The 20,480-nt window shown below is 37.3% G+C and overlaps 1 protein-coding gene across 2 annotated transcripts in view; it reads right to left on the minus strand.

The window, feature by feature from the left end:
• LOC148954324 (E3 ubiquitin-protein ligase RNF10) overlaps positions 1–20,480 on the minus strand; it is a 205,488-nt gene that overhangs the window by 48,163 nt on the left and 136,845 nt on the right. For both annotated transcript variants that reach the window (XM_089086248.1, XM_089086249.1), the window contains one exon: positions 5,531–5,670. In XM_089086248.1, coding sequence (XP_088942374.1) covers positions 5,531–5,670 — 140 coding nt within the window. The remainder of the gene's footprint in view (positions 1–5,530; positions 5,671–20,480) is intronic.

Consider the following 20,480-nt stretch of genomic DNA (forward strand, 5'->3'; position numbering starts at 1 on the left):
TCTCCTTATATTGTTTCCGACTGTGTCCCCTAGTTCTGGCAGATTGGTCAAGTAGAAATGGTTTGTTTAATGGAAAGTTAGAATTCAGGAGCTTATGTCACATAAGCTCCTGGATCTCCCCACTCTGGTATACAAACGTAAAAGGGGTGACTTTATTATGACACATAAGTTATGTGTCATAATAATATCACCCCTTTTACGTCTGTAGACCAGAGTGGGGAGTTTAAGTCTCTTCAGACGGGATGAGTAGTTTAAATATTTGCATCCGTCAATTGCGTTCGTAGCCCGTCTCTGAACTGATTCTAACTTTTGCTGGTCCCCTTTATTGAGGGGGCTAGCAACACACATGCCAAACACCAAATTAAGCCTAACCAATGTCTTATATAATTTAGTCATTACCATAAGTGGCCTACTAGTGATTGTTCTTTTTATAATGCCAAGGGTTTAGAGTACTTTGGCTACAGCTGTCTGTGTGTGCATAGTGAATTTCATTATGTATTCCAATAGCAAATAACATGGTCCTTCGTCGACAGTGAAATACTTTATTGAAGGCTTTCGCAAAATCCAATAGAACAAAGTCGACAGGGATTGCTTGATCCAGATGATCAGTAATATAATCATTCGCATCAATCAAATTGGTCTCAGCCGAGCGTCCAGCGTCTGAAGCCGTGCTGACTACCACTGAGCAGCTCATTAGTGGTCAGATGTCCGACAATGTAGGTATTCACGATTCCTTCTAAGATTTTATCAGCTACAGTTGTAAGACTAATAGGTCGATAATTGGAAACGCTGTTGCGGCTATTCCCTTTGTGAACAGGTGTAACGCTAGCATTCCGCCAATCCTGAGGAATCTGCTTAGCATCAAGAGACTTCTGAAACATGTTCGTAAGGGGAAGGGTTATTTCAGCATGAGCTTCTTTCAATACTTGTGGATGAACTTAATAAGGGCCAACAGATTTATTAGAATTAAGCCACTTCAGTCGATTCTCCACATCAGAGGCAACCACTGTTATCTTATGCATAGGCCCCGAAATAGAATATTCTAGTGCCTCAGATAGGGGGGAATTATCTGGAGACGTGAACACTGACTTAAAATGGCTACTCAATTCAGCTGCTATATCTTTCATGGTACTAACTGTAATGCCATTCACAACAAGTTTCGTAACTGAGTGTCTCCCTGTTTTCCGAGCTGAAGCATACTTCCAAAATCTCTTAGGGTTAGATTTTGAATCAAATGTTAATCCCTCTTCATATTCTGTCGTAAGTTTTCTCGTGAGATACCTAACATTATTTCGGGTTTGTTTAAATTTCTCATAGTTCTCATGGGAAGGGTTACTTTTGTATTTGCTCCAATACTTCTTCTTTTTACGCACAGCTTGCTTGACATCACGAGTGATAAATGGTAGGGTTTTGGGTCTTCTTTTCCAGGAAATTACTGTATGTTTTTCTGTTGCTTTAGTTAAAACCCTTTTTATTTCAATCCAAGCCTCGTGCATATTCTTAATATCAATGAATGACTAATCCTAGTGTGCCAACTCTTGTCTGACCTGGTTGTAATTTGGGTACACATGCTTAATCCAATTATCCTTTTGCGGGTACAACCTAAGCCTACAAGTAATTGTAACATGGTCACTCGCTCCAAATGGTGGTTCCAAATCAACACTAATGAGCGTCACATGGTCATTAATAAACAAAAGGTCCAGTAGGGTAAGTTCTACCCACTTTTATACCTGGGCGAAAAATCAATTGCTTGGTATAGCAAATGTTCATGAAGGTACTCTATAGGTGGGTCATTTGGGTATTCAACCCCTTCTGTAACAGTAAACCCATCAATCCACTGTAGTTCCAGTAAATTAAAATCTCCAACAATAAGAATGTTCTTGAAATATTGCTTCATCACATTATTAACAGAATATGCAATTGCTAGAAGGGAACTTGTCTGACAAGGGGAGCTGGGACTTCTATAAAACAGCCTATGACTACAGGGAGACTTCACTGCAGAATCTTTATCCACATTTAATCAACCCAAGGTTCGTAATCTGAATTAACTTTAAGAGCTCTTGCCTGGAGTGGAGATCTGACGTAGACTGCTATCCCTCTACATATGGCTTTGACAGATTGGTGAGTAGCTCAAACTCAGGTACTTGAATTTGTATATCAGTAAGAGCAAATGTAGTATGTTTTGGTTTCACCTCAGTGAAGCCAAAAACACTTACTTCGTGCCTCGTTGACATCACCGACTTAATTTCATTCATCTTCGTAGTAATACAGTCTACATTACTATAAAGTACCATAAGTCCCTCAATAATACTACTGTCATCATTAGCTTCGCTAGATCCAGATTCACTTGATTTAAAAGAAATGGTATCCAATATGGGTTCATTATTTCTGCTATCCGATTTAGCACTAACATACGACTCAGTTTCTGTATATTTCGTAGAGCCAACTTCACTAGTACTATCACAAATAGAAACACTATTTATAGAACTATTTACAAGTCTTAAAGGGTTACCAGATATATCTATGATTCCATGACATTCTCCTACAGCGGTGACTGACTCGTCACAAGGGTGTGGAAGTTTTTTTGACACAATCTTATTTCCTCTGATTACTATGTCCACTTCCCCATTCAATCTTCTCTTATGCAGTTCTTTATACTATCTTTGTCTTTTTTCGTGATCTTGCTTTGACACATCGTTTCTAAATTGAATGGAACCCTTTCTTTCAAAAAATTTCTGAAGGATTAGCTTCTTTATTTTGAAATTAGCCACTGAGAAGATAATCGGGATAGGTTGTGGAGTACTGGGTCTTGGCGCGGTTGTTGCGTTCCCTAGTCGGCGAAAGTTCAGGGCAGTAACATCAGAGAATCATTAGTCACTAGGCAAATAATCACGTACAAATCGGGCGTTATCAGTTTGTTGAGGAACTCCAAAAATCCCTATATTAAGTTTTTTTTTTTTTTGTCTTTCACGATCCTCGGCAATCATTGCTTTTACGCGATTTTCGAACTGTTCATCTAAAGCTTTTCTTAATGTAGCTACTTCGGCAATCACTAAATCTTTTAAAGCGTTATTGTCCTTTGCCATTCCTGAGGATTACTCAAGAGTACGAATCCTGTCTTCTACTGCCTTAAACTGAGTGTCAGTTTCTGCTTTAAGTTCGTCTTTAAAGCTAGCAAAAGAGTCCTTAACTGCCTGCTTAATTTTGAAATCCAGGATCTCTACTGCATTCTCAAAACCACTAAGAGAGTTCTTAATAGATCATCAACAACTCACGCAATCCTGGAGGGATTAAAATTGTTCACTTGAGTGTTTCCCATGCACATTGGACATTTCCAATGACAACCCATACGACGAGTCATATTTGTAAGTAAGATGTATTCTGGTTCCGAGATCTCAAGGCATTCAATACATAACCAGCAATCACAATCATCACAATTCATAACGTTTGATTCCTCGCTTAAATTAACCGCACAAGAGGAACACTTGTCCAGTCCTTTTACTGGGCAACGCGCCCGTTTGTTACCAGCCATAGCTCTTGGGAAAATAGGCAAATATTTGTTTTTTTTGGCTAATTCGTCTCAAATTTGGACACACCGGAAAACATAGCACTGACGATACTGTATCGGCAACAATGTTCGACAGCCAATTATTGACATCGTTGCAATGATAATTGAACTCCTCTGGGAATTGAAGCTTATATGTTTATTTATGGGGAAACGGAAGATAGTTCATGGGTAAAACACATTTGAAAAGATACTTTAAGTGTTTATTAATCACTTGTAATAAACTGAAGCAAGGAATAATGTCTTTGTCTCACAATAGAGTCAATAATCCATTCTGTTATTTTGACTGTAACACATGCATTTGTTTACAATCTTTGGTTTTACAATACTAATAAATTAAGCAGTTCAAACACCTATTTGGTGGCACTGTAGCCAAACACCTGCATCAGCAATTGGCAAAGTTGTTGCAGATAATGGGTGTCTGTATGTGACAACAATAGATAGATTTATTCAACAATAAACTTGACAATTTAGATACAATAAAACTTAGACAAATAGATCATTTTATTCCCACAAATATTCTCTGACACTTTGGACCCATTTTTTTTTTTCAGACAAGCCGATATTCGAAACATTATATTTGAATTCTCCTTACCCACTCAACACACTCTGGAAGTTTTAGCTTGAATCTAAATCGCTCCCGAGATATTAGAGTCGCAATATTGACAACTTGGGTGAATATACTGTCTTGAAATTCACATCACTAGTTCACTATGAATAAATTCAAAGTACATGGTGGGACAAATATACAAGGTACACATGGTACAGCACACGTGGTAAACCCTGGACCTTTGCTTGCTAAACCTTTCAACAATTTTGACCAAAATAGCTATCTCAAGGTTTGATCCAATATCAGTGGGGTGATTGGGGGTGGGAAGCAGACAAGGAAAATGGGAGGGAGGTTTTCCCCCTATAACTTCGGGCCCTAAAATGAGCACTATGACTTTCAACTTCCAATCAGAAGCTCCTAAGTTTTTAAAACACTCAGCCCTTCCATAAAACATGGCCAGAGAAAAAGAAGTTTCCAGTCCTATTATAGTTCTTTGTTGCTCCTTATTTCGGGGGAGGCAATAGTTTATCTTCCTTTATGCATTTTGGTCATTTTGGCCCAAGGGTTTAAGTTCCAAACCAATCAGGAAATAATTTAGACTGATCCGGGACTAACAGTTTGTTGGCATTTTCTGGGCCCCATCTCTTCCTTTTCTATTTAGAATTTGTTTGATCTTTTTGTCATTGAGAAAAACAAAAAATTTTGATCCAATTGCACACAAAATAATGAGCAAGCCCTTTTTCCTATCATAAAATCCATGCATCAGCGTTCAGTAATTTGCATTCCTGCAAACATATTTATTGGACGTTTTGATTGTTTAAAATAAAATATTTATCTCAAAATTGTTATGAGATGTATTGGGGGAGTTAGGGGGACCAGATACTAAATAGAGCACAGAGGGGGGGGGGGGTGCTGGTTGCCCTAAAATCACATGTATGTTTGGGATTAAAAGGGCATAGATTGGAATTTGGGTTCAGGGATTTTTAAGTCAACATCTCAGCCATATTTCATTCTAAGTGTTATTTAAGTAGATAATAGTTTAGATAAAAACTTAACTTGGAAAAATTCCAGGTGGTTTTTGTTTCATCAAAAAGAAATATCTTACAAAAACATGATATTACAAAAAGTACACAAAATAATTCAACACAGAAGCATGATACTTTAAAATTATATACACAAATAATCAAAATACATAAAACTGAATGGTAATTTTCTATTTTTGTGTTATTTTGTCTAATTTTTTTTACTTGCCAAGAATAATAGTTAGAAGGAGGCTACCTCTCCTTTATATAAGCAAATAAACTTATTTTGAAGCCTCAAAAATAAGAGGTTTTCTTTTCATTATGATTCCTTCTGCCAGTTAAAACTCTGGCTACAGAATTTCTTTAAATTAGTATCAGAGACCACAATAATACCTCATGGTAAACTTGGACACTCCTTCCTGGAGCAATTTGGCCTTTTGGTTTTCCATCTTTTTTATTTCTAGAATACTTTTGTGGTGGACCTCTTAAACTAGGCTTTGAAAAGTCACCACGGCGTCTTCCACCCTGAGAATCTGAAATAAAATAAGCAAAATTTAGAAGTCCTTTTCCTATCTGCAAATTTGAAGGGATGATATACTCTCCACCAAGAATGATCCCAAACGCACAACTTAATGAAAAATTAGAGGTCGATAGTGCACTTCTTTGTGTTTACCTCCTGTTTGACATATAAAAGTAATTTTAAAACACGGCTGAACAATACATAATATTATCCTAAAAGACAAGGGACAGTATATCTTACAATTTAGTCTAAATGACTTGTTTCCCTCTAGAAAGTCCTCTAAAATGCTGTTCATCATGGTATTGAGCTACTGCCAGTCCCATTAATAACAAGATTAAGCTAAATTTCTATGGCTAACTAGAAATACCACCCAAGTTCACCTTATTTGAACCTTTTTGGGAGAATTTAACTATGATCAGCCAATTCGAGGGTTGCATTGTGGAACCTTAGCTATATTAAATAAATAATAAAACAATTATCAAATTAAAGTCAAGAGCAATATTGAAACTTCAAATCAACAGATATTATTCTGTATATGAAGGGTCCTGCCCACTACTCCAACCCCTGCTCTTTATAGACATTTGACTTTTTGTCCTAATTCTTTAAGAACGACTGCTCAAAAACATAGGACGTTGAATTGGAATGAGAAGTATCTTTAAAACACTACCTTATAGAACTTTAGCATAAAGAACAGAGGGTTGAGGAGAGGAACCCTCCTCATATATGGAACAATATCTGTTTGTTTTCAGTTTTAATGCTGCTCTACTACTATCATTTGAAAAAACTTGTTTTTCTTATTAATAACATACCCAGGGTTAGTCCAAGTGTGGAGAGGGCTACCTCATTCTCAAGCAAGACGTTCTATATCAAAACAAGACCGAATAATTTGGAAAAAAAATAGTTCATTAAGCAGCTTTCAAACTGTTACTCATTTTAAGAGTCAAATTTGCTCTTCACTTTGAGCAGATATTTTTGTTAAATTAATCCTTACTCGTTTTTAATACAAGGAAAACAAGAAAAACAGGGGTCCATTACACTTCATAATATGTTCCACATAATTTTTTTTTTCAAATGTAATGCCTTTGAAACCTAATCATCAAGTAGAAATTTGAGTGTAGTTAATGGCAAAATTGTAAAATAATCTATGCTTCTTGTTTAGCCATATTTGCTCAGTTAAGCCTTTTCCCTGATATTTAAGGTGCTTTTACTTCTAGTACAATAATAATACGGGAAAAAATGCCCGAACCAGGAACAAATTGATAAGGTAATGTTTTCTTCATTATTCGGACCAGAAAAAAAAAAACGCTGAACAACATATCCAAAATCCTCATCTCTAACCCGTTGCGAATTTTTTTTTTTTTCGCTATTTTTGTTACACTAGTTTTTATTTTTCATGAAAAAATGAAGTGTCACGAAATGAGTGGTTGATAAGTCTATCTGTATCCAAATTGAGAGCTGAAACCGTTTCTGACGTTATTTTTCTTATAAACGTCAAATAAAATGAAAAAATCCATTTTTATTTTAAAAAATAGCAAAATTTCGCTATTTTTGGCAAAAAAACTAAATGATAACCATGATATCTTTTTTTTTGTGTGTGTGTTTTTTTTTTGTCCGTTCGTTTTTTTTAAAGTATACATCCAGATCTTTTCAAGCTAGCGTGATTACATTTACACACGTTCTCATCGCCATCTTGCGGCAACCGAGCTACAGTCTTATGCAAACAGAAAGTTATCTCCGCTCCGGATCGTACTAAGAATCTCATTCAGGTTTTTAGTTTATTGATATAAATGCTAGGGTAGGTTCTTTCTTACCGAACAGAAGGAATCGTACGCCACGGCGCAGGAACTTTCATCTGAACGGGAACTTGAAGACTCCTTACCTTATAGCCTCATGGTTCTTCTGAAGGAGCTGTTTGTTGGTGCTAAAGTGTCATTCAAAGTCCTTGCCATCAGCGGCTCCATTGTTCAAGCAGTTCGTCCACACGAAGTCGTCTACCCTCTTCAACTTGGTTTAACGGTTCAGTTAGACCACCATTTCAAATCAAAGTTCTCAATCGACACTTTGCACAGTCAAGGGTTCTGCTCGCCATACGCCGAAGTTCAAAGGTTCAAGCATTGTGCAGCAGTTGATAAAGGATCCAGTCTTGACGGTGTTACATCTGACCACGTGGTGCAACATATAGCTGATAATTCAGATCACAATATATGCACGATTGACGGAAAGGGCACTTTCCACGGTATGGCAATTCTAGCATGTAACTCACCCTCTGAAAAACAGAGTGGCACCAATCCCAAGAGGGAGTGATTCTCTAGACGCCGTGACGCTCAAAAGTCGAGTCCCTATTTACCCTTTTCGGATAAGTGAAGCGGTGCTTTCTCAGAATCGGTACGAGAAAATATCACAGACCATTGTGAATGATCCATTCGCATTCCTTGACCAGCTCTGGTTGTCATCGTGGTTTTTCCACCTAACTGGAATGGTTTTATGCAATCGGTTTTTTCACACTCGCTGGACGAAGATGCACAAACCCCTGGCGACAAGGCAAGTATTATTTTTTTGCCCATGATCAATCTGCCTTCTAACGATGAGTCATGACTATACTCAGCCCTGTGCTTCATTGCTTGTCGGGAGAGGAAATACGGATTTACGCCAGCCGTCTCATTCGATCAGCCACTTTGGTGGAAGGCAATGAAAATTATCAAGTCCGACGGGTCAAATCAGCTGGATAAAGTTATCACCAAACTCGGAGGCTTTCACTTGATGATGAGCTTCGTCGGATGCATAGGGCACCTGATGCAAGACAGTGGGCTCAAAGAAATCTTGGAAATAGTATAAGCACCGGCAGCGGTACCACATATACTCTCTGGGAAAGCTATTTCTAGAGCTATTAGAGCTCACATTCTCGTGAACTTGGCTCTCTAAGCTCATCTTTTAGGACAAGATGCGGGAACTTTGGATACTTTCGGCCTTGAGAAACTCTTCAACGACACTCTTAAGGGAAAAATGTCCCCCAGAGACCTTGACGAAGCACCAGAGCTGGGACTACTGGAAAGTATTATCAAACAGAAGATTGAAGACCTACGAGATCACCGAACAGCAAAGCTCTGGCTGCAGTACCTTGACATGGTTGAAAAGCTTCTCAAGTTTATACGTGCCGAGGAACTGGGCCTATGGGAGCTGCATTTGCAGGTTGCAGCAGAAATGCTTCCCTACCTAGCCGCATCTGGGCACAGCCTTTACGTAAAATCTGTCTGGTTGTACATCCAAGAGATGACTAACCTTCCCAGTTGTCACTCAAAAATGTTTCAGATGTTCAGTGAGCAAGGACAGGCGATTAGAAGGTCAGATCGGCACTGGGCCAGCCTCTCAGCAGATTTAGTTATTGAACAAGAGTACATGCAAAGCCTAAAGACATCGGGAGAACTCACTGGTGGTGGTGGAATGACTGAAGAACAGAGAGCGACTTGGGTCCTATCAAGGCCGGCGTGTCTCGAGGTCAACCTGTTGATAAGGAACCTGACGAGTATCGGCTACTCTACAAGCGAGCAGCATCGTGACTTGAGTCTGAACAGATACACCCTTGACTGTGAATATACCGTAAATTCGGTAGATTTCTTCGAAGTGGCATCCCTATTCAAAGGCAATGTACAACTGGGAAACGTTGCAAATAGAGTATCTTCATCTCTATGCGAGAATTTTCACGAAGCCGAGTCTTCTGGGAAGAAAATCTTAGACAAGATGCCAGAAAAGACCTTGAGGAACACGTCTTTAAAAAGAAAGACCAAGGGACTCTGATGACCACAAATAAGTCGGGCTCTTCTGAGGTGGCGCACATCGACCTGGTGCTACTTTTTCAGAGGTTCATTATCGTTGCCCAGAGGTCTAGTCTCAAGGAAGATTATTTCAAGTTTGAGCTCTGTACCATTCCTCCTGCTCTTTTCGAAAGAAAAAAAACGGATTCATGCGAAAGGCCAACAAGGCCGAACTACCAAAAGCAGTCTATCACTTACGCGGGATTGATGCTCAGTCCCCAAGACCGGTGGGAATTATCAGCTTCGTTTTAGACGGGGGTACCCTTTTCCATTGGATCCTGTGGAAGGTCGATTCCACATACAAGACTGTCACGTCTTCGTACATTCATTACGTCGAAAAAAAGTATCCTCGTGCAGTTGTCGTCTTCGAAAGACGACAGCGGTCCGTCAATCAAAGATGCAACCCATTTGCGTCGAGCTGGATCTGTCGGCCGCGAAGTGTTATTTACCGAAGACACGAATCTTTGCACGAACAAAGGAGTTTCTTTCATGCAAGGAGAACAAATCGCGTTTTCTGAACATTCTTGGAAGCGCTCTGGTAGCCAGCGGTTGTGATGTATACCACTCTGAAGGAGATGCTGATCTAGACATAGTGAAAAAGGCTACGGAAACTGCACTCCATAGCGACACCATTGTGGTTGCTGATGACACGGATGTTCTCGTCCTCCTTATCTGTCATGTAGACACGAGTTCAAATCGAGTTTACTTCTCGCCGGAAGCGAAATTCGGAAGTAAATGCTCAGCTTGGGATGTTTGTCAGATAAAAGACAAGCTAGGATCAGAAGTTTGCCAGCTGATGCCCTTCTTTCACGACATACTGAGTTGCGACACAAAATCGCACCTTTATGGCATTGGAAAAGGAAAAGCTTTTCAGCTATTGTTATCCAGCTTGAGTTTCAGAGACGCAGATACCCTGTTTACCAAAAAATCTGCATCTCATGATGAGATAGCTGCGGCTGGAGAGAAAGCTTTGCTGATACTCTACAACTGCCAGGATCTGCCAAGTTTTGACACTGCCAAGAACCAAGTTTTCCAGAGAAAAGTCAACACTGCCACCTCATTCGTACATCCACAAGAGCTGCCTCCGACTATGATGGCAGCGAAGCATCATTCGTTCCGAGTCTACAGCCAGATTCAGATTTGGCTAGGGAACATGGTTGACCCCCAAGCTGGGGATGGAATCTTCAAGGCAACGAAGTTTTAGAGCCAAAAATTATGGATCTCCCCGCTGCTCCTCCTCATCTTCTAAAGACAGTGAAGTGTTCTTGCCAAGCTGATGGTTGCGACAGTGAAAGACGCTCCTGCAAGAAAAATGGCCTGGAATGCACCATAGCTTCTCAAGTATGTAGAGGAGTTTCGTGCAACAACGCGAAGTGTCAAGAAGATGAATTTTCTTAGGATGAGCTTTAAGCCTGTGATTTAATTTTCCCTGTGATTTTTGTTCCTTTGGTCAATCAGATGTGCAATTTTTTTACGTTTTATTACAAATAATTTTTATCATGTCGTTTTTTATGGTGATGAAGGTGGATGAATTTTGATCTCAAATGCGTGCAAAGAGCAAGGTTTCTGGGGAAGGGTGGGGAGAATTGGTATTAACAAAATCTTGAAGTATCTCAGAAAACCTAGTTTGTCAACTCAAAACTGATCTAGAAACTTCTATCGAACGCTTGTTTTTTTTTTACCTAAAACGTTAAAATTTGTTACATTTTTGTTCAAAAACAGAGTATTTCTGATTCATTTTTTGACATTTCGGACAAACTAACATCAGATATCGTTTTAGCTCTTAAATCTGATACAGAAAGACATATCAAACACCAGTTTCGTGATATTTCATTTTTTTCCAAAAAAAAAAAAAAAAATTAATAAACAAAACGGCGAAAAAAAAACAATTTCACAACGAGTTAGAGATGGGGATTTTGGATATGTTACTCAGCGATTTTTTGGTCTGGATAGTGAAGAAAGCATTACTTTATCAATTTGTTCCTGGTCAAACCTTATTATTCCTGTACTATTCCTAAAATCTATCAGTTCAAGATTAGATTCTTTTCTTTTAAAACTTTCAAAACTTTCTAAATCTGAAAATAGACAGAAATGGAAACATTGAAGAAAAAAAGGTAGGTATATAGTGAATATAATTTCCTGAATGAAAGAGAAATCATTTAAAAAGAAAATAAGATTAGTGTTTTTTATAATGACATTTGTACTATAACTAAATATGTCAAATCAGTTGTAGTTTGGTCATCGAGTTTGGTAGAAGGGAATCAGCTCCAGAAATCATTTAATTGTTTCAATTTTTATTTCCAGTATTTAATTAAAACTCCGATTCTCTTATTTGTCATTGAAATGCTTAATAGGCGCTGATAAAAATAAGCTCCAAATCTTAATTTTGTAAGCTCCAAATTCTGTTATTTGTAATTCAAACGCCTAAGAAGTGACAAGAACATACTATTCTTACATTTCAGATTCACATGCTAATCCATAAATGTAGAACTGCCTCAATGTACAATATATGTAGATTTATTTCTCACAAAAGCCCCATGGGCCATTGATAATATAAATACAACAAAACGCATAAAATATAATAATAAGTTCAAACACTTTTGAAAGTAACATTACAATAGAAAACCCTCCCTATGTCTCATCCCCACACTCACAAAATTTCCCAAATTTGTAATATTCACTTTGCAACTACTTCCTTTTTTATTTTTTAAACACGTTCTATTCATGACATCCCTACCAAAAATTTTCCTTCTAAGTACCTTCAGTTCTTAACAATAATACATAAAATGTTCTGAATCTTCAGACTCTCCGCACATCGGACAAGAGAAGGGACCACTCTGTACCTTAACCCTCCCTAAATACTTTCTTCTCCCCCCAAGCGGCATAAAATTCCCTCTTACTGATAAGACCCATTTTAAAGTATCATTTTGGAGCCCAAATTTTAGATATATTTCTTCTCCCCAGGCTTTTTTAATGTTCCTATATATTCCAAGGGATTGTGACTTAACCTTGTCTTTATGCCAAACCTGGATCTGGATCTATGCCAAACCTGGATCTTGTAGCTCATTTTCCACAGCTTTTGCAATCAATCCTGTTTCCACCCCTGGTCCAATGCCGTCATTCCGCCAGCCTGATAGCCCACATTTGTCTTGTATACTCTTAATTTGCTCGGGCCAAGAATCTTTTTCTTTGTCCAATAGCATTTCATTGAAAGCATTTTCTGTTAACCGATAATCTGGCATAGCAATAATTTTTTCCCAGTAACCTACCATGCGTACTAACCGTTTATTTCTTAAGCTAAAAAGACCCAGGTCACCCTTTATAACAATGCTATTAAACTTTTTATCAAACCCTATTAATCTTTTGAAATAATGTAGCTGTATCCTCTCCATTTCCATCTCCCTTTGATGTCCCCATATCTCTGCCCCATAATGTATAGCAGGTTTTAATCTACTTGCGAAAATATGCTTCTGCAGCTTGATACCCCTTGTTCCTATATCCTTTATACAATTCTTTGAAAATAGACTAGTTAAACTTTTACCTTTACTTGACATTAGAGCTATGTTTCTTGTCCACTTACAATTTGATACACGCCTACAACCTAGGTAAGCATACTCTTTCACTACTTTTATAAGCCCCCTCCCGTAACTAAAATTTTCTTCATATGTCTTCGCTCCTTCGCTCCACTACTTTTAAATCTGACTTCTCTAGATTTAAAACCAGTCTCTTTTCCTTAAAATATTTTTATACACTCTATATTGCATGCTGCAGATTCTGTCCACTATTTGCCAATAAAGCTATATGATGGGCATACAAAAGTGCAGACAATTTTTATCAAATAATTTACTTTCCTTTCCTTTAAATAGCTTTCAATGTCATTAATATACAACAAAAATAACTTCAGAGACAAAGTACAATCTTGTTTTACCCCTAACCTGCTAAATATTTCCCTTGATGTTTCCTTACCAACCCGCGCAACAAACTTTACCGTCAAATACATTTGCAATAAAATTCGCACAAACTGACGCGGTAATCCTAAATTAATCAAACAATGCATAAGAATTTCCCTACTTACACTATCGAAAGCACCTTTTAAGTCCAAAAAGCCCACAAACAACTTATCCTCTTTTTTCCTGGTATATTTCCTAATTAGACTGGTTAAAATAAAAATTTGATCTATAGTACTATAATTTTCGCGAAATCCTGCTTGTACTTCGATAACTTTCTGTCATTTTTCAAGCCGTTTATCTAATCTATTCCCTAACACTTTCGCGGAAAGCTTGCTTACACCATTGCCCAAACTGATCATGCGGTGACTCCTGAGATCCATGCTATCCCCTTTTTTATATAACGGTATGGTGACATATGTATTCCATTCCTCTGGCCATTAAGGGTTGTTGATAATGGACGAAAATGTTAAAGCGATGATTTGGATGACCCATACTTTTACCTTTTTCCATACTTGCATTGGGATTCCGTCTAAACCAGGAGCTCAATTACCTTTGATTTTTTTTTCACGATCTTAACTATTTCATCCTTGGCGATATATTTTAACAGTTCGTAGTCCTCTTCCTTCATCGGACTCTCTATAATTTCTTCCTCAAACATGCCCCTGCACATCAAATCTCCATTGGATGTTTAGCTCCGAATTTCTTCTAATTCCTTATTTTCTAAGTAGTCCGGCCATCTTGTTGCCTCGATTATACCTTTTTCTTCGTTTGAATTCCCAGTTGATTCTTTAACAAGCTTCCAGAACTCTTTTGATTCATTCTTTCTAAAGACTAACCTTAGCCTTTCAGCTTTTTCAATCTCAAACTTCCTTTTTTTTACCTTTATGAGATTCTTATAATTCTTGTAATTCTGATACAGTTGTTGAAAATCATCTCCTTCTTCATTTAATTTCAATACCTTCAGTGCCTTCCAAAGTTCCTCCCTTTTAATCCTACACTCCTCATCATAGAATGTCCTAATAGCCTGGTTCCATCTATTTTTGCATATTTTCTCTCCCGTGCCATAAACTACCCTACCCAGAATCTCTAACGCTGAATCAACATTCCCTTCTTGGGCTAATTCTAGACTTCTATTCAGTAAATCTTGATTACTTAATTCCATCATTAATTCTTCAAAATTATTTTTATCATTTTCCTCCACTCTTAGTCTTTTATGAAGTCCATCCCCTGGATGAGATCTACTTTAACTACTGTGCTCCTTAATTGTTGAGGCTGCTTCCACGACCTCTAAAGTTACACTGATAGGAAAGTGATTGGAATCTACGACCATTGATACACCAAAATCTACCACCCTTTCACTCAAAGACAGGCTAGTTAAAATGTAACCAATTCTGCTTGGAGAATGCCACGACAAACAAGTAAACTCCCCCAGATAATTCTCATTCAAATCTACCATTTAATATCATTAAATTTTCATACCCGCAAAATTCTAGCAAATTTTTACCCCAATTATTTCTACGACGCGTGTGGTCCCTACTTGTCCTCTGTGGGAGAGTTGTAACAATATCTTTTAAATTAACAGAACAGAACCCAAAACCAGTAAAATTTCTACACACGCCCCAGTATAAGCATTAAAGTCCCCCAGAAAACAAAAACTATGATTCGGAAACTTCCTTGAAAAATTAAATTTTTCATGTTCTAAAATTGAACATGTATCCTCTTCCGAAAAAGAGCTTGTTTCTGGGGAATATAAACAGCACATAAAATAACTGGAATGCCAGCAAAACACACTCTAAGCCAAACCAAGTTACAGGATTTACTTTTCAACCTTTACATCTTTGTAGTTGCACTAAAATTCTTGGAAACTAACATTGCTATACCACCATATGTTCTACTATTTTCAGATTGCTTTTTTATGTACTCCGTAATGCTCTTACCCTTTAAACACTTTTGGTTCTTTCAGTCCCGTTTTAACTAAGCATGGTAAGTCTATTTTTCCTTTTTCTTTTGCTAGTAGATGTTCCCATTTTTCACTAAAAACGCATTGGTTGTTCCAATGCACTATTTTAAAGTTCTTTTTATATCCATGGTCCAACTTATCCTATGTATCTACAGCCAAATGACTGCCAGAACCCAAGCCCCAAGCTTGCACTTTTGTCCCTGACCCAGTTGGCTGGTCGTATTGCATATAATTATTATGTTCCCCTTTCAATCCTTTTTTGTAATTTTCAATCACTGACTCCACATCCTCTTTGCCTAGAGTTTCACTTGCAATTTTTTGTGGAGTATGAACATGTCCAAATCTGATATATGAAGCTGGGGGTATTGAGCTTGTTACCCAAATATCCACTGGCTTGACGCCATTTTTAATTAGAACGTTCTTTCTGGTTAAAGGCTTTATCCTCGCCTCCCTTGTACGCAGCAGAAACGTGCCTCCCGTTTCTGCTGACCGTGTGATTTGTTGTGTTAAGAATTTAAAATCTAAATCATGTGATATTGATGGTATTAGTGTTTTTCAACTTCATATTGATTCGACAGAATTGATTTATCATTTGCAGTTATTATTTCAAGTTTGTCTATGTACGTCTTTGGTGCCTGATTCTTTTTTGTGCGGGAGTGTTACTTCGATTCTTAAGCATGGGAAAGATCCGACTAATTGCACATCATATAGACCTATTACAGTAGCCTGTTCGCTGAGCAAGGTTTTTGAATATGTCCTGCTTCCTGAAATTCTTCCAAAAGTTGATTATATGTCCACTCCATTTGGGTTAAAAAAAATATAGGATACCAACATGCACATTGAATTCTTACTTCTTTTTTAATTCAAGCACAAAAAGATGGATCTGAAGTTCATTTATGTCCGTTAGATATTTCAAAAGCTTTTGACTCGGTTTGTCACAGCCAACTATGGTATTCTCTTACCCAGCATGGAGTGAATTCATGGTATATGTGTCCTTCGTTTTTGGTATGCCAATTCATATGTTCGACTTTGGTCAGGAGAGATCTTTTTTGGTAATATTCCTATTTGGTCTGGACTTAGGCAGGGAGGGGTTCTGTCACTATACCTTTTTAATGCTTGTTTATACCCTGTGTTTTCTCATATTTTTCCGTCGTGTTTTATGGGTCTAACTAATTTATCTTATATTGCTTATACAGATGATTTATTACTTATTAGCCGTTCAAAATTCACCCTAGCTAAGTCTACACGAATTGCTTCTAAGCTTTTGGAAAAAATTGGCCTCGGGCTTAATGCTGAAAAATGTGAGTATTTAGTTTCCAATGCTAAAAACCCAAGTAGTGATTTGAGTTGTAGTTCTTTTTCAGTTAAGCTGGCTCCTGCGTTGTGTTGGCTCGGGATTAGTATCTGCTCTTCTATTTCAGCTATCTGTGCTAGTGCACATGCAGATATTAAGAATAAGCTTAAAGCAGGTTATGCTAAAATTGTCCCAAATTGTGGCCGACATTCTCGTAAGGCATTGGCTAAACACTATTCTACATATTGCGAACATTCCATTCTTTTTCTATCAGGTTTGCGCCCATTTTTTATACTAGTAATATGCAGGATATTAGAATTTTGTATTTCTGTTATTGTAAATATCTTTTGTATTTGCCTCATTGGTATAGAAACCATAAAATTATATGAATGTTTAATGCAACTGATATATTGGCATCACATAATAAGTTGGACTCCAAGTTAAAATCTTCTTCTTATTCACTGCAGGCGGGCTATTCAGTTGGTACTATTTAGCCCTCTTCTTTTTGCTTCACTCTGTGGGCTACAGAGCTACTGTCTTGGTTGTCTCTTATTTATTAGATATTCTCAGATATCTTTCAGTAGATCTTTTGACTCAAGGAGTTCGAATATAAGATGATTGATATCGATTTCTGTGCTCTGTGTGCAGGTATAGTTGGCTAGGCTCTTGGCTGATAGTGAGATTTTGTGGTGTTTGAAGTATTTTAACAGTTTACAAAGCAAGGTATGTTGTGCAGACGTCAGCATAATACATTCAAATAGGCAATGGTCAATTGTTTCATTATTCATATTACAATGCCAGCAAAGAGGGGACAGGGGAATTGTACAACTTGAATTAGAAAGCTTATATGAGAATGCAAGGAAATTTAGTCCATTTGTTCCAGAACGAATTCTATGATAAATTTTAGAAAGATACTTATTGGGCAAGGGGGAAAGGATAGGATTAATCCTATTAAAATTAATATCTGATAGCCTCCATCGGTAAATATCTCTAATTGGGATTGGTCTCCCACTTGGCTGGTCAATATTTATGGCATTTTTTGCTATTTCGTCAACCTGATGATTACCACTTATGCCAGAGTGGCTAGGAATGTACTGAAAATAAGTTTTTATGCCACTTGAAGCAAGATTATCAATAATACTGAGACAGTAATAAGTGTCAGTGTCCAACTTATATTGAGGAGCTGAGGCCAGTAAATCAAGGCTTGATAGAGTTGGAATAGATGATGATAATATTCAAATTTGCAATCAAAGGTTGGTTTTGCTTAAGGTCTTCTAATGCCATAATTATGGATTTTGTTTATGTTTATTCCATTGGTGGTACTATATAGGGGTATGCCAGATTATGGCATGGTGCGCTCAATTGCCTGGGTAATGAAATTTAAGCGCCGAAACCCATTTAGGCAATGAGTTTTCATCTGACGAGCCCCGATATATGGTGATCACCTTGGGAATATAATCTTTTTGTAGATTTAAGGTGCTATAGCTTGGTTTTGGAACATAGACGTATGCTTATTGATGCTGATTTTGCTCTATTTTGGACTTGATTTTCGGACTGTCGGATTGGTTATACTGTTTTGTCCTGGGGAACTGGATGGATGAGTAGGGTCTAGACCTTGTTCAAGTGCTCATTTATTTCAGTTACTAAAGTAGCAAGACAGTTTTTTTTTTTTTTTTTTTTTTTTTTTTTTTTTTTTTTTTTTTTGCCAGGTGATTACCGTAATACACTATAGATAAATAATATTATTATAGTTTTATTAAGTAATCTCTCGCCCATTGCAATTTTCAGGTGAGGAAGGAAAACACCACTTGCAACCTTCTCATTCATTTTTGACCCATCAACAAATATTTGGAAGTGATTTTTATAGGTAATTGTATTAAGTTCAGCAAATTTATTCTGGACTAAAGCAATGGGTGTTAAATTTTTATTCTATTTTGAAAATTCAGTATTTATTATGGGAAATGACCAATTCCATGGAGGGGATTGGGGGAAAGTAGGTGCAATAGACTTTTCTGGTACAGGGAACTTCTTTTTAATATTGGCATACTCATCTGCAATACCTCTATACATGGCTGTATTTCTTAACCAATTATGTAATTTCTGTGAGCTATTTGATTCAATTTTTGTAAGATGTTTTATCAAGAGAAAGCTACGTCTCTCCCTTATTGTTGTTAATCCACTCTCCATAAGCAGAAAATTTGTGCTTGTGGGTTTCCTAAGACCAAATATGAGACGTATTATATCATTTTGTGTTGTTTCAATTTTTTGCATCTGGGTCTTTGCACATGCACCATAGACGATGAGCCCATAGTCAATAGTGGGTCTTATATGTGATTTATAAAACTGGAGTAAGGTTTTCTCCTTGCAACCCCAGGGTGTGGAAAGTAGTCTTTTTAGTATATTTGCTTTTCTATAGCATTTTTTGTGTTTGAAATGTGGAGGTGGAAATTAAGTTTTTGGTCAAGCATGAGACCTAGGTAATTAATATGATTATCTTCTGGAATAGTTGTTTTATTTAGAGTTAGTTTTGAATTAACATGGTTTCGCTTCCGGTGAAATTGGATTATTTTTGACTTGGTCGGTGCAATGGGTAAATCTGAATGTTGAGAGAATTTTTCAAACTGGAAAAGTGACTTTTGCAGATTTGACTGTGCTATCTGAAAGGTGTTGCCAGATGACCATAGCACCAGATCATCAGCATATTGTAGATTCGTGTGGGGTAGGTTCATGTCCCAGAGATAGAGGTCAAATAGGAGGCAACTGAGGACTGCTCCCTGAGGTAGGCCTTTGGTTATTGTCTTTTGGGTTGAAGAGGCTGAACCAACACAAACGATGAAACTTCGCACTTCTATGAAGGATTTAATAAAGGATACTAGCATAGGGGGTACTCCCAGGTTTGCAAGTTTATTTAAAAGGATTTGGTGGTTCACATTGTCATATGCCCTTTCAAAATCTAGGAAAGCTGCCAATAGGACATTATTATTATAGAAAGATTCATTTATTGCATTTGTTAGCAAAATGAAAGCATCTGTTGAGGAGTGGTGTTTCCTGAATCCAGTTTGAGTGTGTGGGATCATATTATTTTTTTCAACAAACCAGAGAACTCTGTGATAGATCATTTTCTCTATTATTTTCCCCATCACAGGTGTAATCATTATGGGCCTATAAGACTCAGGGTTATCTTTTGGTTTATTTTTCTTTAGGATTGGTAGGAGGGACGAACATTTCCATATACTGGGGAACCTAGAAGATGCCCAAGCATGATTATAACAATTTATCAGTTCTTTTTTGTATAAAGGTGTGAGATTCTTTATCCATGTATGGTGTATAATGTCATAGCTGCTGCTAGTTTGGGTCATAATATGATGTATTGCATTATCCAATTCATGGATTGAAAATGGATTGGTTATGTACTCGGATCCTGGGCGTGGTTGGTAACTTGGGTTCATTGGAATTGTGGACAGTTTGCTTTGATTATTTGATATTAGCTTATTAACAAAAAGAGTTACAAATAGGTTAGCTTTTCCATTATCATTGTCATAATGGGTATTATTATGTAAAAGCTCATACAGGAGTGGGTTGGGGGAAGTCTTTTTCCCACAGATGTGGCTTATGACTTTATGTATAATTGGCTCATGCGTTTCTCTGGAGAGATTATTTGCAAAATTATTCCAGTATTTATATTTAGCATCTATTATAGTCCTTTTTAGATTAGATTCTGCTTGTAATTTTTTTAAATATGTAGTAGGTGTTGGTTTTTTTATGAATTCTGTCCTAGCTGCCTTTTTTATCCTCCATTTATTTAGG

The sequence above is a fragment of the Artemia sp. Qi Xiang Cuo genome, chromosome 3 (assembly GCF_049724085.1).
Source record: "Artemia sp. Qi Xiang Cuo chromosome 3, ASM4972408v1, whole genome shotgun sequence".
Lineage (NCBI taxonomy): Eukaryota > Metazoa > Arthropoda > Branchiopoda > Anostraca > Artemiidae > Artemia > Artemia sp. Qi Xiang Cuo.